Raw genomic sequence first — 26331 nt, 5'->3', positions numbered from 1 at the left:
AACAGGGCAAGGAGCACCTGTGTCTTCCAAACAGATGTAAAGAGGGCTCTACAGAGAGATGACATCAGAGCCAAGACATTTAAGTTGGAGTAGAGGTTTACCAGATGGCCAAGAAGTGGGAAGGTATTTCTAACAGAGGGGATAATGTGTAAGAAGTTATAACAGTATACAGATCTTTCTCGACTTAGGTTGGGGTCATATCCCAATATACCCATTGTAGGTTGAAAATATCATAAGTTTAAATGCATTTAATACCCCAACCTACCAAACACCATAGTTTAGCCTACCTTAAATGTGCTCAGAACACTTAACATTTGCCTAGAGTTGGGCAAAATCATCTAACACAAAACCTATTTTATAATTGTTGAATATTTCACGTAAGTTATTGAATACTCTACTGAAAGTGAAATCGAGATGGCTGTATGGGTACTAAGTGGTCGTAAGTGTATTGGTTGTTTATCCTTGTGATCGTGTGGCTGACTGGGAGCTATGGCTTGCTGCCACTGCCCAGCATCATGAGAGAGGATTGGACCACGTATTGCTAGCCTGGGAAAAGATCCACATTCAGAGTATAGTTCCTACTGAACATGCATCGCTTTTACACCATCGTAAAGTACAGAAATCTTAAGTCGAACCATTGTAAGTTGGGAACCGTCTGTAATGAAATCAAGAGCTAACATTTATTGAGGGTCTACTATTTTCTAAGCTTTTTACATACATCTGCTCATTTAACTCTCACAACTACCCTGTGAGGTGGTGCTCTTATACCCATTTCATAGGTAAAGAGACTGAGGTCATGGAGGTTAACTCTGTCAGCTCACACTGCTAGGAAATGTCAAAAATACGACTCAGTGATTCATTGACTCCAGGCTTAGTTGTAAACACTGTATTTTACTGCCTGCCCTTCCAAAACATGGGTTTGGGGAAATATCAAGGAGTTGGAAATGGCTGTAGGGTGAGTGCTTGGAGGATAGGACATGAGGCTGGCCAGGTAGCCAAGAACCTTTCCAGGAAAAACCTTTTGTACTTCTCTATAGATTGCTGTTTCCCAGCCTGGAATTCTGTGGAAGCCTATTTTACGAGACATAAATAGTGAGATGTGGATAAAGGCAAGAGTGGGAGGGGGATTCATATGCAGATGGTTTGGGAAACATGATTTAAGTCAAGCTGGACACATTTTCTGTTTGCCGCAGGACTTGCTAGAGCCTTTACCAGGAAAGTGGGCATTGTCCAAGAGGAGGAGAAGCATCTCCGAACTTACTTTTGTGGCACACCTCTCTGTAGCCGCCAGAATTTGGGGATGGCTGACATAGATGCCAGAGGTCCATGGAGGGGGGTTTCAGGGAGGGGAAGGTGTGGTCAGATCAAAGAGGGTCACCAGGACTGCAGGGAAGGTGCCTGGAGAACGGAAGGGGCAGGAATTAGATTTGGAGGCTCTGCTGAATTCAAGACCCTTCCAGCCAGGACGTGAGTGAAGACCATCAGGGCCGCTGGCTTGCATCTGGCCTAGTGGCATCAGAGAGGGGCTTTTACGCACAGTGGGTCCAGCGGGGAAGAAACTGAATTCACACCCATGGCGTTATCCACACAAAGCCATGTTGCTTCTGTGCAGAACAGTGGGCTGGCTTTTCAGGGTAATTTAATGGCTGTGGCACATTGCCTGGGCCGTCAATTAAATTCCAATCCGGTTTCCTTCCAAAACATTCTCTGCCTTGGGAGTTCCTTTTTAATGTGGAGCAACTCTGGCTGATGAGGTGGGAAGAGGGAGTGGCCGAAATGCACAACAGTTTTGCCTTTCATAAAGCCAGACTCAGATCTTGTCTCGCCTTCCAAAAGAGGTCACCCAGCATTAACAGAAAATTAGGCATAATTAGATCACAGGACACGTTTAAAGTGATATGAAGAGTCTCATCTAGCCTAATCGCTCTACGCCTGTCCTACCTAAGTGGAAACTGAGGCTCAGCGGGGAGGGGGCGGGTAGCGCGGCCAAGGTCATGCAACGATTAAATAAGCTGCCTAACCTGGTCTCCCAGAATTTACTTTTTCTTCATTACAGTCCATGCTCACTGCGGCAACTAGAGGGATCCAGAGCCCAAACTCTCCAGATGCATCTCAGTGAACTTCACATCTGGGTGGGACAAAGTAGGGGACGTAGGTCCAGGTTCTCCACGTCGGCATTACTGACGTTTAGGCTGGATGTTTCTTGGAGGTGGGGCTGTCCTGTGCACTGCAGGGTGCCGAGCAGTATCCCGGCCCTTACTCACTAGGTGCCAGTGACTCTCCCCACCCCAGCTGTGACAATCAAAAATGTATCCAGACTTTACTAGCTGTCCCCTAGGGGGCATAATCACCCCCAGCTGAGAACCACCAGCCTCGGGCAAATCCCAGAGAGCATGGTGTGTTGGAAGGAAAGTAAGGGAATCAACGCTGGCTGCCTTGCGTACTGGTAGTAAGGCCTTTGGCACAGCCCTTTACATATCTGAGCCTCAGTTTCCTCCTCTGTAAAATGGGAAGGACAATTTCTTTGCGCAAGATTGTTCTAGGGCCAAAGAGGACAATGGATGTGAATTTGCAGTGTACATGATAAAGTGCTTAACTGTAACACAGTTAAATGCAGTTTTACTGGTGTGATGACATGGTTGTGGGGATATTATGGGATGTAAGTTTCTCCATGCCCAGAATTCCCAAAGGCAATGATTCTTTTTCTTTTTAATTGGAATATAGTTGATTAATGATGTTGTGTTAGTTTCTGCTGTACAGCAAAGTGAATCAGTCATACATATACATATATCCACTCTTTTTTAGATTCTTTCCTCATATAGGCCATTACAGAGTATTGAGTAGAGTTCCCTGTGCTATTCAGTAGGTCCTTATTAGTTATCTATTTTATATATAGTAGTGTGTATGTTGTCAATCGCAATCTCCCAGTTTATCCCTCCTCCCACCTTATCCATGGTAACCGTAAGTTTGTTTTCTACATCTGTAACTCTATTTCTGTTTTGTAAATAAATTCATTTGTACCATTTTTTTAGATTCCACATATAAGCGATATCATATGGTATTTGTCCTTCTCTGTCTGATTTACTTCATTCAGTATGAAAATCTCTAGGTCCATCCATGTTGCTGCAAATGGCATTATTATTTTTTATGGCTGAGTAATATTCCATTGAATATATGTCCAAAGGCAATGATTCTTAAACATCAATGAGCATGTGGCTCATCTGGGGACTTGGTAAAAGTGCAGACTCCTTTTGGTCCCACCCCTCAAAAAAATTCTGATTTACTGGGTCTGAGATGAACCCAGGAATCTGCATTTTAAAAAATCAGCCCAGGAGATTCTGGTGCAAGTGATCTTTGGAGAAACACTGGTCTCAGAGAAGGCAATGCCCAGGGCTGTCTGGCAGAGGATCGAGAACTTTAATGAAGGCATAAAAGTGTGGGGAGGTGCGGCCGACACTGTCCCAAGGTCAGCATTGGAACCCCAGCCTCCTAGTTTGGAGATGTAAGTATTCATTGTGTTTTCTGTGTCCCTTTGGAAGACAGAGTTTAACCTCCGTCTCCAACCTGCCAGCCCCTGCCACTGACTACATTTTTCATTTGCTACTTATACAGCGTGACTGCCTCCCAAACCTATTTTGATACTAACATCACCCAGTCTCTGATCAAAAATTATGGTAAAACATTGTCTTATCATGAGGCTAATAAAGCATGCTATCCTGCTTGTCGCAGAAGCTGCCTTACAGATGCTGTTTGCTATCCGCCAGGGTCCTGCATTAATCTCCCTTCCACTCGGCTACAAGGAATAGAGTCTACCATGGGAAGATCAGTATTGTATTATTTCACCCACCAGTGTCGTTCCATTGGTGGCCAATGAGTTGTCAGTCCTGTGTTACAAGCCTAGTACACAAAGGAAGAGAGGGGGGAGAGGCCTTCCAAGGAGGAGAAGGATGCCATCAGGAAGGACAGCCCTGGGAAGGTGTCAGAGAGCCAAGAACACAGGAAGTCCTTAAAAATACTTGCCCTAGAGTTGGACGAACCCATGGACAGTGCTAAGCCTGTGTTCAGAAGCTTCAGGATAATAATTTCATTTTTCTGAACCTCGGTTTCCTTGTCTATAAAATGGACAAAACACAGGACCTGACACAGAAGGATTAAGTAAGATAATGCATGGTGGCGTGTTGAGCCCAGTTCTTGGTACATAGTAAAGGTTCAATTATTATTAATGAGATGTTGTTATTATTGTCATTGTTGTCATCTTCATTACTTCCTGGGTAACACTGGATAAATCACTTTTCCTCCCCAGCCTCACTTTCTCCAAGGAAAAAATAAGGATTCCTTTGCCTCTATAAGAAAACAACACAGTAGTAGCAAAAGCAAGAGGCTTAAGTTGTAATCGCAGATGCGGCAGAGATTTTGGAAACACATGTTGGTGCTGATGGTTGTGATGTGTGTGTGCGCTTCTCCGTGTCAGGGAGTTAAGAATTCCTGGTGGAAGAACGACACCAGCAAAGACAAGGTGGCAAAAAAAGTAAGAGGCAAGTGTGCCGAATAGAAACTGTGGATGTCTCCGGTGCCCTGAAGAGGGAAGATGTGGATTAAGACCTCTTGGAGATTTAAATTCAGACCATTGCAAATTGCCCAGTTTCATCTTCGTACCCATCTCTTCTTCATTCAAGAGGAGGTCGAGTTGGTACATAGGGGGTGCATTGCCTCCAGCGTAAAGCCTGATTGCCTAAGGCTGGCTCACATGGAGAGGCCCTCCCTGGTGTCTCCCGGACGCTTGCAACTCCTCCCATGCCTGGACCCCTGCCCCCTGCCTTCCTGCCCCTCTACATGGGCAGCTGTCTTGAAACCTCATTACAGGCAAGCCCCAGCCCCCTGGATTCATTTTATGCTTATTTAAAGAGGGAGCTGCAAGAAGCAATCGCCATTCAAGGGTATAATGAAATGTCCACTAATGGCCCAGCCCACCAAAATGAGGAGGAAGCGTGGCCAGCCAGCCCTTGGAAAATGGAAATTGATATTGCGGTAATGTCCGGTTGGCCTCTCTGGATGTGCTATTGTGTCAGGTTTTTATCCAAACCATTCATTTGGTGCTTAGCATGTGCTTTTGTTCCCAAGTCATGGAAGGATAGGAACAACAGAACAGCAATAAAAATAGTCATTATTAGTAGTATTTCTATAAACAACATTAGGTTTCTGTTGGTCTACTACTTACAGCGTCATAGGAAAGCAGCTGAATAATTTTTTCATCAAAGTTGAAAGACTTGGACTAAATCTTTGGCAGTATCTACTAAAGATGAACATGCCATACTGTGCAACTAGCATTCCACTGGGAATATACCCAGCAGTAATGGGTATACATGTGCACCAAAAAAAACATGTAATACAATGTTCATGGTTGTACTGCTCATAATAGCCAAGGTCTGGAAGCAACTCAAATGTCCAACGGCAGTAGCATGGATAATGTATGGTATAGTCACAAAATGGAATACTATGCAGCAATAAAAAAGGAATGAACTACCACTATAAGCGATGACGTGGATAAATATAATGAGTGGAAGAAGCTGGTTACAAAAGAGGACATGTTGCATAATTACCCAATGACTTCGTAAACAGGCAAAACTAATCTTCCACAATAGAAGGCAAAATTGGGCTTACCTTGAGGGGGGGTGTGACCAGAAGATACGATATGTACTGGCAGTGTTTTGCTCCCTGATCTGGTTGCTAGCTGTGCAGGTGTGTCCAGCTTGAGAAAGTTCATTGAGTAGACTTTTCTATGCATAGGTTACACTTCAAGTAAAGTTTATGAAAAGGATGAAAAAATAGGTTTGGGACCAAGAGACTCAAAATATGGTCTGCATGACCATCCTCACTGAGTGTTGGGCACAAGAGACTCGAGCTCTCACCCAATTCTCTTATCACTTGGTGAGTCTCCATCCGGGTATCTTATGCCAAGTGGGAGATTCAGACTGTCCGGGCAGAGGTCAGGGACAAACCTCAGGTCACCCTTTGCTCCTGATCCCATAGCCTCAGACAGATGTGGGTGCTTTGAAAGGAAAAGCAGAGGCTCTGGAGTTAGCTCTCCTCCCTTTCATTTCCACCAGCTCTGAGAAGAAAGACTGCTTCCAACATATTGTATACCTCCTTCCACATCTCTGAGCACAGTGCCTGGCACCCAGTGGGTTCTTGGGGAGTTTGTTGAATGACTGTATGAGGGTATGGATGAAGGAACAAATTGCTACTGTGAAAATTAAATAAGATAATGTACCTAGAATGCTTTAAACAGGACCTGAAATGGAAGAGAGCTAGAAGTTAAGGGGCTCATAGGTCACACAGTCCTGGTTTTGAATCCCTGCTCTACCACCCTCTCCCAGCGTGTTCTTGGGTGAGTGAATTTCCCTCTCTGAACCTCAGTTTTCCTCAGCAAAATGGGGAGACTAACAGCCCCCTTATTGCAGAGTAGTTCTAAGGATTAAATGATACAGTGCATATGAAACACAGCACATCATAAGCTTCCAAAAGTGGCGGCCATTACTGTCATTAGGTGAAAATTAGGAGTGGTACTGTGAATGAAGCTGAGGTCATTGTTCATGAAAAGGAGAGACTGGCATCTGTCCTCCTTCATCTCTCTGCATCCATCTCTCTTTCCCTGTGTCACAAGCCCCACATGTGCTGAGCCAACCTTGGCAGAGTTGGCTGCTGAGTGAATAAAAGGCGTCTTCCCCCCGCCACCCCAGGGAGATGGCCCGGCGCCAGTGTGTGCAGGCACAGGGCCTGTGAAGGGGGCCAGGTGGGCGCCAGGGCACTGAGGCTCTCTGTGCAGTCCCCGCCAGGCTCGGGGGCTGACAGTGGCCACTCTGAGGACCATCAAATCCACCCACTCTGGCGCTTCCCCCAAGCCCCGAGCCCACCACCTGCCCAGCGGGTGGGCCTGGGAGTGAAGGGAGGCTCTGTGCACTGCCTCGGCCTCAGGCCCATGCACACCCGAGGCATTGTTCTTGTTGGCTGCAAGAGCTCATTAGGCTCTGGACAGAGGCTGGCTGGACTCCAAGAGGCAGACATCAAGGCTCAGGAGTTAGAGAATGGAGGAGCCTAGAGCTTGGCATTGGATGGTGCCAACCCACTCCCCAGGATGCACTGAGCTCATCTGCCTGGAGAGAACCTTGACCTGTGTGAGGCTGAGGGTAGAGGTGATGTGTTGTGCATCCCTGTATCCCCCCCAACACACAGTGTGTGCTCAATACCTCATGATGGGTTGGGATGGGATGGGATGGACTGAATTGGAGTGGGGTGGAATAGGGTGGGTGAGATGAGATGAGATGGAATGGGATAGGATGAGAGGGATGGGATGGGTAAGATGGGAGGGGATGGAATGATATAGGATGGGTAGGATAGGATAGAATAGAATAGAATAGAATGGCTTCTCCTATTCCCAGCCCAAGTCCCTGTTGAAATTGACCTGGAAGGTAGCAGGTGTGGACCTGGCATGGACAAAGGCACCTGAAAGAGAGCAGGGGAGAGACGGGGGATAAGTAGAAACTATTTCTTCCTCCAAGCCACAGAATTCTCAACCATGGCCCCCAAAGATAAATTGTCCCTTAAAATCACCTATCTCTAAGACATCAGATCTGGAAGGGATATGAGAGACCATCCTTCCAAGTGCTTTACAAAGTATGTTCAAATCTCAGCCCCACCAGCTACTAGTTGTGTTGCTTTCAGCAAGTAAACCAAACCTCTTTGAGTCTCAGTTTTCTCATCTGTAAAAGGAGGGTGGGTGGGTAATGATGCCGAAACGTGGCCTCTATGCACTGGTGCCAAATTGAATCTTGGAGACAAAGTTTTGGGTGGAATAGAAAAGAATAGCTTTGTTGCTTTGCCAGGCAAAGGGGGACACAGCAGGCTCCTGCCCTCAAAACTGTGTGTCCCAACCCAGGGGAATTTGGTGGAGTTTTATATCAATTGTTCAAGGGTGAGTTGCTGTTAGGGATCAGGGTGTGTGCAGGGCCTGTATTCCTTTAACCTGGCCTCAGGTGGTCTCCTGATGCACTTCTCTGGAATGAAGAATGCTTCATCAAGTAGTTAGCATCTTCCGTTTGTTGGGGGTTTTATTTCTGCAGAAAAACTCAAAGATATTGTTCTGTGTATCCCTTGAGGTGGAACCAGGACCTGCCCCAAGGCTGCACTATTGTTTCTTGACTGCTCTTCCCTTGTCTCCATGTCCCCTCCCTTCCCTGATTAGCAACTGCTTGAACCTGCCCTTTGGAACTCAGGGAAGGTCATGGAGGCTGAAGCCCATTTCCTACAAACAGGAAACAGGGGACACAGAAAGGCTTCCATGCCCAGGAGCCCCACAGGGTCCTGCTAGGTTTCAGTAATAACATTACCTACGTCCCAAGGGTGTTGAGAAGAGTAGGTGAAATGATCCAGGTAACAGCATGGATGTAAAGGACCTGGCATGTACTACTAGGCACTTACCACCTTTAGCTTGCGTCGTCTCCTCACCATCATCACCAAAGGGATAAGGAAGAAGTTTAGGGGGCAGCTCTCAGACTGCCACCCCCACTCCTGATTCAATCCATGAGGTCCCTTTTCTGGCTGATTATGGGGGTTCAGTCATCCCCAAGACAACCCTCAGGTTCAATAATTTGCTAGAAGGACTCATGGAACTCAGAAAAGCTATCATATCCAGAGTTCTGGTTAATTACAGTGAAAGGATACGGACTAAAATCAGCAAAGGAAAAAGGCGCAGAGGGTGGAGATCAAGAGAGCCCAGGCACAAGCTCCCAGATGTCCTCTACCAGTGGAGTCGCGCACACAGTGCTTACTTCCAGAAACACCGTTATGCAACACCCAGAGTATTATCAACCACCAAAGTTCACCTGAGCCTTGGTATCCAGGCATTTTATTGAGGGTTGATCACTTAGGTGTGACTGACCATCCTTGCGGCCGATCTTAGTATCCAGCCCCAAGGCCCCCACCATAAATCACATTGGTAGCATAGAGTACACGGTGAGGCCCAAAGCCCCCAGCTAAACAAATATGCTCTTATCAGGCAGGATATTCCAAGGGCTTAAAGGTTACGTCCCAGGAACCAGGGGCAAGGGCCAAACCTTTCTTTGGAATGTGCAGAGTATGGACAACCTAGACTGGCTGAGTGAATCCTTTACTGCACAGTTATACATTGTCCTCTTAAGGTTTTATTAAGAGGTTTTATTTATTAATTTTATTTATTAAAATAAAACCTCTTAAGGTTTTATTTGAAGAAATGATTCCATTAAACAGAGGATAAAATTGAGGCCCAGAGATGAGAGTAGGTTTACCGAAGGCCATAGGGTGAGTTGACAAGGCACCCTGACCTTCCTAATCCAGAGCTTTTTCCTTTGCAACACAGGCCTCAGTTTGCCCACCTGTGAAATGGGAATGCTGGGGCATCTTCCCTGCCTCTTTAGGTTCTGCCTTTGTAGAAGCCATTCTCCCACTTTTCTCTGTAGTCCAGGCCTTAGGAAGAGCAACCAGTGTTCTGCTATTCATGGGGCACAGCCAGCATCCTCCTCCATCTCTGGGGACCTCTTAGCTGGAGTAGATCCTATGCTAATTTGTTGGTAGTGGGTAGCCCTTGACATTTTCTCTGGAAAGCAGCCAGGCCAGGGTCAGGGGTCGGCTGGAGGAGAGACACAGAACGAATATAGGTATGGGTTTGAGGGCCAGACAGCCCTAGTTTAAATCCTAGCTCTTTGCCACTTACCCATGTTTCCTCATCATTAAAATGAAGACAACAGGGCTTCCCTGGTGGTGCAGTGGTTGAGAGTCCGCCTGCCAATACAGGGGACACGGGTTTGTGCCCCGGTCCGGGAAGATCCCACATGCCGCGGAGCGGCTGGGCCCGTGAACCATGGCCACTGAGCCTGTGCGTCCGGAGCCTGTGCTCCGCAACAGGAGAGGCCACAACAGTGAGAGGCAAAAAAAAAAAAAAAAAAAAAAAATGAAGATAACAATAGCTATGTTTCAGGAAAAGGGGGGGGGAAAGCATTTTATTGCCTCAGGTAAAGCCATGAAAATGTTTTGTTTGTCCCCAGCAAATAAAGCCACTGCTGTCCATATTCTGTCTGAAGAGAGCCCTGCCCTCAGCTCTTCAATGAAACAAATTAAGCCTCACAGTTGTGAAACTCAATCCTATGCATTACTGCACCTCCACATCGCCCCAATTTTGTTTCCTTAAGGTTGACCAGGCAAAGATGACTGTCTTAACTTCATGGAGCGAGAAACTGAGGCTTTGAGAGATGGAATTTGCCTAAGGTAGATAGCAAAGTAGTGGTACAACCAGTGCCTGAACCCGGGTCTCCTGATTCCCTGCATCTTCTCCACTCTGAGCATGTCTTAGAAGCATCCCAGGATGCCAATCTATTCTTTTTTTATTTTATTAAATTTATTTTATTTATTTATTTTTGGCTGTGTTGGGTCTTCGTTGTTGCACATGGGCTTTCTCTAGTTGCGGCGAGCGGGAGCTGCTCTTCATTGCGGTGCGCTGCCTTCTTATTGCTTCTCCCGTTGCGGAGCACGGGCTCTAGTCGCCTGGGCTTCAGTAGTTGTGGCACGTGGGCTCAGCAGTTGTGGCTCGCGGGCTCTAGAGCACAGGCTCAGCAGTTGTGGTGCACAGGCTTAGTTTGCTCTGTGGCATGTGGGATCTTCCCGGACCAGGGCTCGAACCCGTGTCCTCTGCGTTGGCAGGCAGATTCTTAACCACTGCACCACCAGGGAAGTCCCGCCAATCTTTTCTTTATTCTTGTCTGCAGATCTGAGCACACAGGTGAAGGGAAATTGTGAGCTTACTCATGATGTCTTTAAACTCACTCACGGACCATCTGGATTCATTCCCAAGTATTATATTTGCCTGTGCGAGCATATAGGTAATTGAATCTAGACAGATTTCCCACTATGAGTTTCCTCTCGGAGCTGTCTTGTGTGTCTGTCTCTCAGCCCTCTCTCAATGGCTCACTGGATTTCATGTACACAAATAACTCACAGTGTGTTCCTCTCCCCCTCGCTACTGGTAAGAAATCGCATGGCAGCGCCATGAGATGTGAATAGAGTTGGGGTTGGAGGGAGGGGGATGGAGGTGGGAAGGGAGAAGAGCGTTTAAATGCTAATCAGTTGGCACTGATGTCAGCCACAGTTAATCAGATTGTTAAAGACAAAGGCAGGATTGCACCCCTGTGCCAACAGCTATCTGGGCTCATTCACGGGGAAGATGGATACGCCGCCCAGCCTTCGCTCTGATGAGACGCAACTGGACATAAAAGAACGTTCAACGCTTTCTGAACCCAACATGAATTACAAAGGAGGCCCATTTGTGGGGGAGAAGCCAGCTCACAGAGGACAATTATCGGATAATTACTCTTGCAGCCGAAACACTGAAAGAGTCTTTTCTTGCCTGTACAAACTTGTCCTTCTAACACCTGCTCCAAGTCCCCTGCAGCCCCCTGGGCTTCTGCTCTAGACCCAGGGGGGTTGGAGTGTCCCTGGGCTTCTGCTGCAGACTGGGGGGTGGGTTCAGAGTGTCTGTTCACAGGTGCAGTTGGTGTGCTCTTTGGGGTGATACGTACATCACACCAAAATCTCCCCTCCATCTGTATGATTATGGCATATTGGGCTGTGCCAGGGAAATGAAGAGACAGACAAACAAATTCACGAGGTGGGTTTCTGTTTGCCCTCCCACTGCTAAAGCCAACTGTGTGATTGATGGGAATGGGCCGCCTTCCTGCTCTCTGTACCGTGATGAGATTATCTTCTGTAATTAGAACGAGTAGGTATGTATGTTCATGGAGAACAGCTCTCCAGCCTCGAAATCTTAGACCAAAGCATCTTTGTTGACTAAGGATTTCCCTTTATGGTAGCCAGCAGTGTTAGCTGCCTGCTGGTCTGTAATCCCTCACTTAAAGAGGCGGCCTTGATCTAAGACCCCCAGTCTTGTTCTTCACAGTGCTGCAGGCACAACCATGATGCATCAAGTAGCTATTGATGAGGGGCCTCCTGTGTGTCAGGCTCATGGTCATGGAATAAGTTCTAGGGTGACAGTGACGAATAGGGCAGGCGTGATTGCTGTCCTCGGGAAGCCTACTTCTAGTACGGAAGAGCGGGAGAGATGCCAGGCAAGTACGATGGTGCGACTTACTTGTGGCTTATCTTTTTGGTAGGAGTTAAGTTGAGAAAATGCAGGAGTATCTTTTTGATAGTGTTAGGAGTTAAGGGAAGGACAGAAAATCCGGGAGAGACTACCGGCCACTAGAAGGGGGTGGTTTAGAAAGATCCCTCCGGCTGCTGTGGGTAGAGTGGGCGGAAATGATGAAGCAAAGTCCGGAAGAGAAGCAGGGTTTTCATAACCATGTTGTGGGAATAATAGGATAGCTAAAAATATCTTTTTAAGGTACAGCTTGCTCGCTTTGCATCTTTCATGGCGGCCCTCAGGTTCTCTGGTGCCTTGTGAAAACGAAAAGCCGAGCTCATCTGCCTCCCCACTGGACTGTGTGGAATGGAGCCCTGGTGCCTGCCCTGGACGCTTCCCATGCTCTGTCTGCGACTACTCAGTACTCCTGGAAATAATCTCCTTAGATGATTTTTTTTCAGAGTGATGAATGTCTGAGCCTGGTGGAGAGGATGGCTAGATGATCTGGGTTATGCCTATCCCATATTGAGGGATTTTCCTTCCTCTCCTCTGCTGGGGGTCCTGGGCCTTTCCTGTGCCCCCATGATGGAGGTGTTGAATCATGGATGGTCAGTCAATGATCCTAGCCTCCTCCCTTTTTCCTGGCACTCATTCCCCTGTCAGTTAACTCATCTCCAGGTGGAGGGAGGACGTGGGATAGAAATCTGTCCATTTCAGTCCTGAAGAGAAAATTGGTTGAAAAGGAAGGAAATTACTAAAAAACCAACGGGTTAACGAGGAAATCAAAAGGGAAATTTAAAAATGCCTTGAGACAAATGACAATGAAAACACAACCATACAAATTCTATAGGATGTGGTAAAAGCAGTTATTAGAGGGAAGTTCATAGCGATACAGGCCTACCTCAAAAAACAAGAAAAATCTCAAAGGAAACAGTCTAACCCACCACCTAAAAGAACTGGAAAAAGAAGAACAAACAAAACCTAAAGTCAGCAGAAGGAAGGAAATAATAAAGATCAGAGGGGGAATAAATAAAATAGAGATTAAGAAAAGGAAGGAAGTTAGAACAATGGACCTATGAGAGGCTGAGAACTGGACCAGAGTAGCTTTCACCACAGTGAGGCCAGGGCACTTGGCCTTCGTTAGTAATGTCTGCACCCTGCTACCCACCACCCAGGCACGGCCACATTCAGAATTCTAGAATTTCTGGATTTGAAGGGAACTTCATTATCTCCTAAGCTCTTGCTAAGTGTTCCAAAGCACCCTTTCTCTTCTTCACCCACTACATTCATTGGACGTCTAGCATGTGCAGAGCTTTGCAAGAAATCCAAAGATGCGTTGCCTATTCCAGCTTCCCTTTTTTCTCCCCACCCTTCCCCATTCTCCTCACTCTTCCCTCTCTACCGCCTTCCTTCCTTGATGAATTCAGTAAATTTTTTTACGATTTCTTCTCCATAGAAGACACTATGGTAGTTGGTAGGGGATATAATAGTGAGTAAAATAAATAAAGTTTATGTACTTTTACTGTGCACTCAGCACTGCATTAACTTAGCTTTTCAAGAAAATACAGGGGATACCAAACCCAACACAGAGGACAACAGTGTAGGGGGGTCTTGTGGTTCCCAGACAGCTTCTGAATGTCACAGTTATTCTACACTTGGGACACACGTATTCATGAGAGGTGACATTGCATGAGTGTGGACCGTCTTGTGGGAGACAGTGAACATGAGAACAAGTCACCAAGACCAATTCAGGTTGTGAGAAGCACTCTGAAAGGAATGATGCAGAAAGTGAAAAGGGGGATTTTGGAGAAGGAGAGCTGCGACCTGGATGACCAGAGGAAGCCAGCCAAGCAAAGATATCAAAGAGAGTGCCAGACTGAGGGAACAGCATGTGCAAAGGCCCTGAGGTACAGAATGAATTTGGAAGTTTTAAGGAGAAAAAAGTGCATGGGATCATACTGTAGTTTGAGGGGAAGCATGGTAAGAGATGATGTTGGCCGGGGGGCTGAGGGGGTGGTGGTCCAAGGCTAGGCCCAAAAGGCTTTGAAGCCACTGAAAGGAGTTTCGATCTTATTCTCAGTGTTATGGGCAGCCACTGATGGGTTCTAACCAAAGAGATCCTATGACCTGATTTACATCTTAGAAGTACTACCCATCCGCTCCAGATGATTTGATCATTTCCAGGGACTCATCTGGTACAAATCTTGATTGGGGATCGATTTTTGAGGTGTGGTGAGAAATCTGCAGTGGCTGACAGTCTACCTGTGTATGAGGATTCCCATCTGTCTTGCCCAAAATAGAGGACCACCATGGGTCCCTTGATATAACTGCAAAGTCAAGACTTCCTTGAAGAGTGTGAAGTGCTAGGTGAAGTTCAGGTGACTTGTGTTTAACCTAAATGTTATTAATAAGCAAGTCAGTGAGGCCCATGCAAAGCTTCTCCCGAGTCTCTGGGCTCTAATTAGTCAGCGCAGAGGGTGGGGATGGTCGTCAATCCCCTCAGTGGTCCTCTTCGCTGATTTTAACCAAGTGGGAAAAAGAGACCCAGGGAGCCAGATGGGACCAGCTTGATTACTGAGGAAGCTGGGCTGTAGACCATAGATGGACACCTACACTCTGTCCTCCCCAAGTGACTTTGATTCAGCCTACCCAGGCCCAAGGAGAGAAGTCTGGAAAAGAGGGGGGACAGAGGGGTAGCCCCACTGCTGGCTTTTTGGTCCAGTGCTGTTGCCCTGGAAACGGGATGCCATGGATATCAGATATCCCAAGTACCTCCCTCCCTAACACCGCCAATCAGATGGCCCCTCCTCTCTCAGGAGAAGTGAGGGAGAGATGGAGCAGTGGCCACTCCCTGCTGGAGTGACGCACATTTTCCCCACCCCCTGTGGAAATGTGAGGGCCGTCTGCAACCCTGAGAAAGGTTGGGGTTTGTTCTCTGTCCTCCTCTGAAACTGGGGTGGCAAACCTTAGGGAGTTAAGCACTATTACTAATTAGTATTGCTATAAAAATAGCGCACACACGGCAAATCAATGAAATTATTAAAAAATGATGCACGGTAAAAAGTGGTTCCCTCTCCCACTGCAAGCCTCAGTCCTGCTCTGCTAAGGCAATTCCCATTACTTTGCTCAAATGTAGTCCTTTCACTCCCATGAGAGCTGTTATACCCACTACTCTACCTTGATTTTTTTCACCTCACACTGAATTGTGTTGGCACATAGCTCTGCTATTCTTTATGTTATTTTTAAATTAGTTACATAGTTGTTGAATAGGTAATATTTTATCGCTACACACACAGCTATATATGTATATATACATATACATACACATAGATACATATGTATCGATGTGAAGGTATGTAGTGAAAATTCTCCTTCCCACCATTACTCGCCATCCTATTTCCAGTGTCCCACCTCCCCTATAACCATCATGATTAGTTTCTTGTGTCTCCTTTCAGAGTTTCATTATGCATATATAAGCAAATGCCAACATATCTAGCTTTAGTTTCTTTCCCCATTTCTACACAAAAAGCAACAAATTCTGTGTACTGTTCTGCACTTTGCGTTTTAACCTAACACAAACCATGGCCGTCTCTCCTCTTTGGTCCACAGAGAGCTTCGCCATCCTTTTCTCGCAGCTGCACAGTCTTCTGTCTGGATGTTCTGTAATTGATTTAACCTTACTGATGGATACTTCGTTTGTCTCCAGGTCGTTTGCGGAGAGTGCTGCATTGCTTAACCTTGTATGGATGTCATTTTGCACGTGGGCAGACATCTCCCTGCAGGATAAATTCCCAAAGTGGACTTGAGTCAAAGGGGAGGTGTAATTCTGAACATTCTCGCCAGGTTACTCACCATGTAATTCACCAGGGACTTCATCTCATCCGTTTGAGCCCTGCGTGTATTCCATCTTGTGTTTCTACAATCATTTAACTAGCCCCCTATAGATGGGCAGGTAAATTGTTTCCAGATTTTTGCTAATAGAAATAATACTTGGTACTGTGAACACTTTGTACCATCCCACTGGGTGTCATGACCGTAACTGTCCTTCTGTTTGGGGACCTGACCAAGCAGCCCATCTACCTAGAAATCTACAGCTGTTTAGATGGAACTTCTTTTGCTACCAAGCCACTGCATCCACACTCTCTTGCTAGCCCTCCTGTGCCACAAATCCCCGGCCTGATCTGTGACACAAAGTCTGGCTACGGTGGGGTGGGCTTCCTGGGTGCTCTGGAGTAAAAGTGTGGTGAGGCAGGCGAAAGGTCGACCAACCGTGGGCACACCTGCAGCAACAACTAGAGAAAGCGAGAGAGCACCTTGGAATCACCTGGAGCGGGGGTGGGGGGGTTGCATTTTAGAAACCCACTATGCCTGGATCCAACTGCCCCAGATTCCAACTGAGATGGTCAAGTTAACAGTCACCAGAAGTTAAGCATAGACAGAGCTGGAGGGCAGCAGCACTCTTGTGTAGAGTAGGTGTCAGGGTAAATAAACAAGTTTAGGTTATTCTGGAAGGTGTTTTTTCAGCATCAATCAAAGTGTTAAATATGTAAGTCTTTTGGCTGAGCAGTACAACTTCTGGTACGTGTTCCTGAAGAATTACCTGGACATGTTCACGAAAGGTATGTCTTTATTGCAGTGTTATTTGAGAAGACAGGGTGGAGAATAACAACCTGAATATGAATCGATTAAGAGCCTGATTCAATAATGTATATGTTTATATTTTAATGTAGCCATTAAAAAAGCATGAAATGGCCACATATGTGCTGACAAAAAGATGGATTTTAAGTGAAAAAATGGTGGTGGAGCACTAGTGTAATGGAATACTATACAGCAGTGAAAATGAATTGATCAGAACTACACTTATCAACATGGATGAATCTCACAAAATGTTGAACGAAAGGAAAGGAAAGGAAGGAGCAGGTTGCAGGAGGATTCATATATAAAGTTTTAAAACAGCCTGCACAATATATTGTTCAGAGATACTGACACATAATAAACACATGCACACAATAACTAATAATAATAGTAAAAATATACATAATAAATGAGAATGCTCAAGGCCAAATTCAGGACGGGAGTTACTCCCAGGAGGTGGAGAAGAAGAAGGAGAGGGTGGTAGGGAGGAACAAACAGAGATTGCCTGTGCTGGTTTGCCTGCTGTTTCTTAAGCTGAAGGTGTACACACATGGGTACTGTTGCCTCACTCTTCAGCTCTTTCTGAATGGCTGGAATATTTCAAAGCGCACTTCTTAGTAGGTGCCAGAGCAATATATGCGATGTCATAACTCTGTGAATGTTTAGATTGACAGTGACAACAGTGCTTTATGAGGGCTGACAGCTGCTCTGTGAGCCGTGCTGTACACTCATGGTCTCGTCTTACTCTCTGACAAGCCTAAGAGATAAGGCTGGTGTGATCCCACCTTACAGATGAGAACAGGGAGGCCCAGAGAAGGGAAGGGACTGTCCAGGGTCTCGTGGGCAGTTAGCAGCAGGCTGAGTCTGGAACCCAAGCAATTCTGACTTCAACCCCACACGCCTATGTGCTGTCACACCTTTTAAGGTGAAAATGCTTTATTATTTTTATATCAGTACATTTTATTTGGAGATTAAACAAGATCCTATTAACAGGAGTTCCCTTTGGAAGGCAGGACTGGTGGATGGGTCGGGGTGGTACAGGGCGGATACTTCTGATTTTACACCTTTCAGGTATTCTTGCATTTTTCAAATAAACTATTTTATGTGGACAAGAGGAAAGGACACAGGAAACAAGGTCAGAACGTGTCTAATCCTACCCCAATTTGCTCTGTGATCTTGGACAGGTCACTTCCTCTTTCTGAGGCTTGATTTTTATTTTCATCTATAAAATGGGAAAAACAAAATGCCAAGTTCACAGAATTGTTTGGAGGTCGGAATGAGATCACAGCTGGGAATGCACTGGCAGAGTGTCAGTCGCCATCTGAGTGTCAGTATTGTTAGCCCGGCACAGGTAGAGGGCTCTGACTGAGCACCCGAAGCCCACCCCCATCTCTGCCCTTTCTGTCCCAGAAAGTCTTCTCAAAGTCCAGCGGGTCCTTGTTCCCGCAGGGCTGAGTGGGCTGGGTCTGGCTGAAGGGAATGGGTCGTGTTCATCAGCTCTGACTGTTTGCTGTCCAAGGTGGACCTCTGGATGCCAGCACCTGCTGCCTGTGTCTGGCACATAGTAGGTGCTCGCTGAATGAATGAATGATCACGTGTGAGTGGGAGAAAGAAATACAGCCCTCACTTATGTCAGTGTCCTTATCTGTAAAATGGGGATTAGCCTAAGACCTTCTCCGCCCTAAAATTCAACGATTTAAGCAGAGCAAAGCACATCAACCCCAGGAATGGGAGGGAAAGTCTATTCAGTTCTGGGGGCAGTACCGATGGTCATCAATTAGAGGGGCTTTTGCTCCCCCCGCCCCCGCCCAAGGGACATTTGGCAACGTCTGGAGTCATTTCTGATTGTCACACAGGGGGTGGGGGGAGGTTGCTACTGGCCTCTAGCGAGTGGAGACCAGGGATGCTGCCCAGCCTCCTGCAATGCACAGGACAGGCCCTTGCCCCACAGCAGAGAATCATCCAGCCGAGATGTAGCGGGCACGGAATGAACTGACATTCTTTGTTTCTGGCTTTGTCTGATGTGCTCTGATGTGGTTTTTCAAGCCTCAAATAGCCTTGTGTTGTTATGGCTGCTCACATGCTGTGTGACCCTGGGCAGCCCATTTTCCCTCTCTGGACCTCAGGTCCTTCCTCTGGGCACTTTGTAACCAGGAACTCTGGGACACTTTCCATCTATAAGAGGTGACATTTTGTTTTTGGTTTTGTCCCTGTGAGGGCCAAGCAAACCCACCAGCGTGGGCTGAGCAAGTCCTTATTGTGGAAGGTGAAGGTACAAGAAAGCACCACTGAGTTAGATATGAATATTGTTGATGAGAACAGTGACTAACGTTTTTGTACTGCCATTTATCAAAAAGATATCCATTGATCCACCTGCCATTCCTACTTCCTAAAAGTAGCCACTTTGACTACTGATTCACGAGTCCAGCGAGAGGAGAGTTATCATCATCCCCACTGGGAGACTGCATCCCAGAGGGGTTCAGTGACTAGTGAATGAAGCAATTCTGTGATTACACGTGTTTGTCTCCTTTCCCTCCTCCTCTCCATCACAAGGCAGCATTTAAACCCTGCTCCTTTCATAAAATTTTTTTCACTTAAGAAAGTTTTGAATACTTCTTATGCACATTTTAGAAAATGTCAAAAAGTAGAAGGAAGAAAACACACCACTGAAAGGCCCACCACCCAGAGGCAACCAGGATCACACTTGGGGGCCTTTCCTCCAACTCAAAAAATGACTCTCTGATTGCGATTTGTTTGAGTTGGTTGTGTCTAGTCGTTTGCATCCACACCATAGAATTTTACGTCTTGCTGTTTTCACAGAACATTGTAGCAGAAGCATCGTCCGGCTTCTGTTTGCTCCACTTCTCCTTCTATCCCTTCGTGCCTGTGTGATGTGCTATTGCTTAGAATCCAGGCTGTTCCTGGCCATTCTGCAGGCATTTAAGATACAGATCTTCAACTTCAGAGCCTCAGAACTTGTGCTTTTTCGACTTCAGTGGGATGCTTCCCAGTCTAACCTCCCATCTTCCCATCAACGTCAGAGAAAAGACAGAGGGAGATGTGTTTCCCCCACAACTTGGGTAGCAGAACAAATGCTCAGTTGCCTTCAGCGTTGCTCCATTCTGTCTTGAGAGAGAAAAGCAGCATAAGGATGTAATTAAAGCTCTGTCTCTTTGGTTTGGTACCCGTATTGGGTTATCGCTGTGCGTCTGCCTTCCTAACTTCGTTGTTTTTTTAATCGAAGTATAGTTGATTTACAATGTCGTGTTAATTTCTGCTGTACAGCAAAGCGATTCAGTTATATATATTCTTTTTTTTTTTTTTTTTTTTTTTTTTTTTTGCGGTACGCGGGCCTCTCACTGTTGTGGCCTCTCCCATTGCGGAGCACAGGCTCCGGACATGCAGGCTCAGCAGCTATGGCTCACGGGCCCAGCTGGTCCGCAGCATGTGGGATCTTCCCGGACCGGGGCACGAACCCGTGTCCCCTGCATCGGCAGGCAGACTCTCAACCACTGCGCCACCAGGGAAGCTCTATATATTCTTTTTCATATTCTTTTCCATTACGGTTTGTCACAGGATCTTGAATATAGTTCACTGTGTTATACAGTAGGACCTTGTTGTTATGCCTTCCTAACTTCTTGAATGCAGGGACCATGTCCTAGAGTGTTGACTCTCTCATGCTGAGGGTCAACCAGCCAAGAGAGTCAGCACCCAGTGCTTTCACTCATCAGTTGATTGACAGCATTCCAGTGGGGCACTGAACACGCACGATAAAGGGAGAACCAGCCAGACGTGACCACGATGATTGAAAAAGTTAAGTGCTATGGGAAAGAGGAGTTAATTTAACCAGGTGGTCACTGGGGCCCCAGGAAAAGCTGGCCTGTTTGAGCAAGTGAAGTCTCTGGACCTCTGAGGCCATGGAATCCAATTCTGGCTAATTCCCACTGGGATGTGGTTTCACATGGCACTCATTTGGCCAGCGTCCCAGCTGAGAGCAAAGGCCGGGTCTCACGGGCTGCATGCCTTGCAGATCACAGAATACACTCACCTGTCTTTAACGTGGCCTTCAGTTTGGAGCCAGCCAGCAAGACCCCAGCGTGTGTGAGCTCTGAAGAGTAAGAAGAGGCCTCGGGGGCAGGGAGATGAATGGTGCGTGTTGCGACGCTTCTCGGGAGTCAGGTGTTCAGTGAGAAAGGGCTGACGCGGTCCAGTGGATCCGCTTCCTAAAATGCTTTCTAGCTGTTGAGCTTGGCACCAGTTTTTCCCTGGGGACCCCGGAGGTGGAGCAGTGATTGGGGGTGGGGAGGAAGTTGACTCCAGGGTCCTCTTTGTTGTATTTCCTGCTGCTTTTCTTGGCTCTGCTGGATCTCCGTGGGCTCGGAGGGGATCCAGATGTGATGGGTCTGCCACAGGAGACCAGACCCATGCGGTCCGGTTAAAATTCGTATTTTAACCAGGAACATGTTGGTGTTGCGGGGTGCTATCTGGGGGGGTTGAAGGACGCTGTAGCCCACCCAGCAGAAACGCGAACAGACCAGGGGCTTAGGAGAGAGGGGTTTTGTGGGGAGAGGCCAATTCAAGCCGAGGAGAGGCTGCAGGTGATAATACTCCGTATTTCTTGAAGGCTGGCAGCGTGGTCTTTGCCATCAGGAAAACCAAGGTTTGAAACCCAGCTTTGTGGTATGACCTTGGAAAGTTACTTAATATCCTAGAGCCTCCATTTGCCCATCCGTAAAATAGGCATAATGATTTCTAATTAGTAAGGGTGAGAAAGATTTAGGTGAGGTAATGAATACAAAGCGTGTAGCACACGCCTTTGCACATATTCGGCACTCGGTAAAGTCATCAGAAACGAAATGTTATAAATATCACTCTTACTATAGCCAAGGCACGTTGATGTGCTTTATGTCATTTGTAATCTTTTATCACCTTTGACACAACTTGTTTTCCAAGTATTTCTATCTCTCACTCCCTCTTCCACTTCCTCTCTCTCCTCCAGCCCCTTGTGATCAAGGGGGCATTTTTGTGAAAAGACTGGCTGAAACGAATGTAGCCACAGGACCCAACAAAACTCACAAGCTAGTGTCAGGACTGAGGTTGTCGCTTGGCCCTTTTTAGCAAGATTACCAACAAGCTCTAAGAATAATTGCCAGTTACCTGATTGTTTCAAAAATCAACAGAGCTGGAAGGACCCTTAGATTTTATCTAGTCTGGCTGCCCATTTGACACACAGAAGAGGAAACCCACCCAGTAATGATGGGGAGTAGTGGCCAAGACAGGACCACTATCCGGGTCCCCCAGCCCCTGCTTGCATCCAAGCTCTGTGCATCAAACCACAGCTGGGTCTTGGGAGCCAGGTGTCCTGAACCCTCATCCGCGATTGTTCTTGTCTTATCACCTTCTCACTTGACAGTCTACAAAGATGGTCAATACCAATCATTTGATAAAAGTGACCGTGAGCATAAAAGTCACAGCTTTCAAGCAGGACCACAACTGAGCTGATCCTATGAGGTAGATGGAGTGTCTCTACTACACAAAAGAGGCTTAATGGACTTGCCCAGGTTCACGCAGCTAGTAACTGTCAAAGGCAGGATTTGAACCCAGGTCTAACCCCAAAGCCTCAGCGCTTCCCACCTTGGACCAGGAAACCTGCCTGGCACCTGAATGACCTGGATCTGTCCTCAGGTCGGATCTGGCCCCAGGGCCATCTTCGGCCTGGAATGTACACGGGCTTGGTAATCAGTGTTACACGACAGGAATATTTGTTGATGCCAGTTGCACATTGTTGCAGTCTAGATAGATGAAGCCACTGCCGGTGCTGACTCTGTGACGGCTATGGAAATAAATTTAAATGACAGTGCTGAAGGGACCTGAGACTGTGGCTGAGTGAGTGTCTTTTTCTGCGGAAAATTGACAAGGACAGCTATCAGTCCTTTGTCCCCAGGACATAATTCCTCTCTATCTCAAGATCATCATCAGTAACATTCTGACTGCTCCAGCCCCCTGCTGAGGGCACGATTACAATGACAAGAGTATAAAAAACAATGACGGATACAGCAGCGGATACACACCAGGCACTCTGTGGGTGAGGGACCCACATGTGCATACATGTACGTATGCTTTCCATAATCAACCTCTTGAACGATGAAAACCCTATGAAATAGGGGACCATAGCCCCATTTTACAGCTGAGGAAACTGAGGCTCAGAGAGGTAGAGCCATTTGCCAGCTTGCAGTTGGCAGAACTGGGTCTCAAATAAGTAGATGCAGCTGTTTTCAGGCATGATTCTGCTAAACAGTAGCCTGGGCCAGCCCTTATTTAAAATTATTAGGTGGTTTTCCTTTCAAGACAAAAATAAATCACAAGGAGTCAGCAGGACATACAAGGCCCACCAGAGACTGGCCCCCACCTCCCTACCTCACCAGCTCTCTCTTTAATCACCCTCCACCTCTGTCCCCTGTTCTCTTTCATTCCTCTTTTGCGCTCACCTCAGCCAGGCCTCGGGTCTTCCCACACCCCTCTGTTCTAAACCTGCCTAACGATTCTGGATCCTCAAATCTTTGTGAGTTTCCCACAAGGTCACTTGTACATTATTTAGTTAAAACAAAAAAAAAATCAAACTCCCCCAATCCCAGGATAATATAGCCCTGAGTCAGGGCACACAGCTTAGAGAAGAGACTGTGGGTTGGTTACAGCCCCACTCATCCTCTTAGTGGGATAGCCTTGTGCAGTGAGCAACCTGCCCAGCTGTACATGGTGGTCCTGCCCCACAGACTGGGTTAGGGGCCTGTCCTCTTAGCACACAAAGCTTTTCTCTTTCTAAGCGTTTATCACATCAAATATGATTATTTCTACTTTCTTATTCCCCCTCCCAGGGCATATGTAACTGGGCTGTGAAATTCTTGTGCCCTTGGTTTCTGTACCTCTAATGCTTACCTCAGGCTGGCCATGATCAACCCCAGTCTCCCTGGTTGGGAAAAGGAAGTAAGAAAGGAAGGGAAGAAGGAAGAAATGAAAGGAGGCAGCTCCACATTGGTTGATTGGGCTGTACCAGCATCCTAGCAAGACTTGGGTACCACCTCAGGGGGGCCACCCTCAGAGTCTTGCCAGTTGAGGACCTAAAGCCCCTGGCCCCAAGCTAACTGGTGTCCATTCTCTTTCCAAGATGCGCCACTGGAGGGAGATGCTGGCCCTTCAGGTACTTACTTTCTGCCCTTGGAAGCCCTGGGGAGCAGCAGTCTGAGCCACGAGACCCCCAAAGAGAGAGTGACCACGGCCCCTCTGAATCCAGCGCAGTCAGGGGACGAGCTTCACAAGCCAGAGTTGGAAGGGATGGTCCCCTCCGCACCTCAAGACTCCGCGGCCGCGTCCATGCTGCTTCCGCTTCCGGAGGAACCCGGCACCGGGCATGCCTTCCCCCCGACGAAGAAGCCGCCTTCGCTCAAGCAGGTGAACTTGACCAGGAGGCAGCTGAGGCCGAAAGCCACCACCGCAGCAGCTGTGCAGAGGGCGGCGTCCCAGCCAGCATCCTCGGACCTGGTCCTCCTCTCCTCTGCCACGGAGAAGCTCCGCCCACCTGGGGACCAGGACCCCGTGGCCTCCGCAGGGGAGGAGACCCACCCACTGTTGCTGTCATCGGAGGAGCCCCTCTGGCTGGAGCAGAAGGAAGGTGCAGTCCCCACGACGCCCGCGCCCCTACAGATCGCCCCCTTCACCTCGCAGCCGCTGGTGGCCCACACGCTCCCCCAGAGCCCCGACCCCGGGGCGCCCGCCGTGCCTGAGGAGGCCCACGAGGCTCCCCCAGGGGATGCCAGCCCCATGACCCTGATGGACAAATGTGAGAACGAGCTGACCGGGTCGGCCTCGGAGGAAAGCCAGGAGACCACGACGTCCACCATCATTACCACCACGGTTATCACCACCGAGCAGGCCCCAGGTGTGTAGCCCCCAACCCCTCCAGCCCTCCCAGAACTGCGGTGAGGCACCTGCTGTGTGCAGGGCATGGGAGAGGGGGGCCGGGGAGGTACACGTCCCACCATTGGTTACCATCTGTGGAGCCCTAGTTATGAGCTTGACCCTGTGGCCCAGAATTAACATCCCTATTTTAGAGATGAGATCCCTGAGACCGTAAGACATCGGGTGCCCTGCCCAATGCCACACAGCTAAACAGCAGGATTCAAAGCCTTTCATCTTGGAACAGAATCCTTTTGTCTGCCTAGAAGGCCCCGGCCTTTCAAGGTGCTTTTGCTTTTACCGTTACTTGAACTTGATAAAATGCACGTCTGTGTTCCAGTCTTTCTTCTACCTTTTTTTCCATCTTCAAACACAGAGGAGAGACATCAGCTGTCAATCATACATTGATTTTGGACAAATGCAGTGTGGCCGCTCAGGAAAGAGTATGAGCTCTAGGTTTGACTCCTGTTTGCTATGTGAGCTTGGCCCAGATGCGCACCCTCCCTGAGCTTTGCTTTACTTAATCTCTGAGATGAGAATGAAATATCAGTCCCTTCGAGGATGAATAGGGTCACCCCTGTAGACCGATGAGGTGCCTAGCAGCATGTAGTAAGTTATCATTCTGTGTCAGATGCTGCTATTTGATTATCATGTTGATTCTGGAGCTGAAGGAGAATGAACAGCAGTGGGAGGAGTGGGGACAGGAGAACACAGGTGTCCCCAGAGGCTCTGTTCCAGCCCGCAGCCCATCTGAGAGATGACATCTGAGCTGTTCTCCGTGTCCTAATGACAGTGCTTTCCTCCAGCTCTCTGCAGTGTGAGTTTCTCCGATCCTGAAGGGTACATCGACTCCAGTGATTACCCACCGCTGCCCCTCAACAACTTCCTGGAGTGCACGTACAACGTGACGGTCTACACTGGCTATGGGGTGGAGCTCCAGGTAACCCCATAAAGGTGCCCTGCAGTGGCTGCCTCTTCCAGCAGGAGGTCTCTGAAGGATTGTCTGAGTCAGGCTTGTTTTTATCATCCTAACCAGTTTGGTTCTGGCTTTGCCCTAATGGGGCAATTTAAGCTGGGCTTTGGTGGATGAATAGGAGTTCCTAACTCAGGGCACAGCTGAAATAGTTTGGCACACATGGAGGGAAGGGGATGTGTTGATAAGTTGTGAATCATTACACCCAAAAGGGAAGTCCTTTGATATCCTGCTTATCAAACACACACATAGTCATGGAAGCCCCATGTGGCTCATTTGATTCATAAACTTTTGGCTGCAAACTAAGAATGGAAAAGCAGGATAGCATAGTGCTCAAACATCTGGGTTTTAAGTCGCGGCTCTACCAGTTAATGCTATATGACTTTGGGTAAGGGACTCCAGCTCTCTGAGCCTCAGTTTCCCCATCAGTAAAACAGATGAAAATGTTGCTGCTTTACAGAGTTTCAGGGAGGAATAAATATGACAGTGCACAGAGGGCATTCATCCAGAGCCTAAGGGAGAGACAGCGGGCACTCAATGCATGTTACCAATTATCCCCACCCTAGTTCCAGGCCATCCCCAACCGACCTCCCCATCTTTAGAA

The 26331-nt window shown here is 47.5% G+C and overlaps 1 protein-coding gene across 1 annotated transcript in view; it reads left to right on the top strand.

The window, feature by feature from the left end:
- SEZ6L (seizure related 6 homolog like) overlaps positions 1 to 26331 on the top strand; it is a gene marked incomplete at its 5' end in the record, with an annotated part of 213848 nt that overhangs the window by 111204 nt on the left and 76313 nt on the right. Inside the window, 2 exons of the mRNA XM_079943052.1 lie at positions 23967 to 24737; positions 25561 to 25694. Of these exons, the coding sequence (XP_079799178.1) occupies positions 23967 to 24737; positions 25561 to 25694 (905 nt within the window). The remainder of the gene's footprint in view (positions 1 to 23966; positions 24738 to 25560; positions 25695 to 26331) is intronic.

Source organism: Stenella coeruleoalba (genome assembly GCF_951394435.1).
Source record: "Stenella coeruleoalba genome assembly, chromosome: 14".
Classification (NCBI taxonomy): Eukaryota; Metazoa; Chordata; class Mammalia; order Artiodactyla; family Delphinidae; genus Stenella; species Stenella coeruleoalba.
The sequence above is the reverse complement of the archived record's forward strand: the minus strand, read 5'-3'. Positions and strand labels throughout refer to the sequence as shown.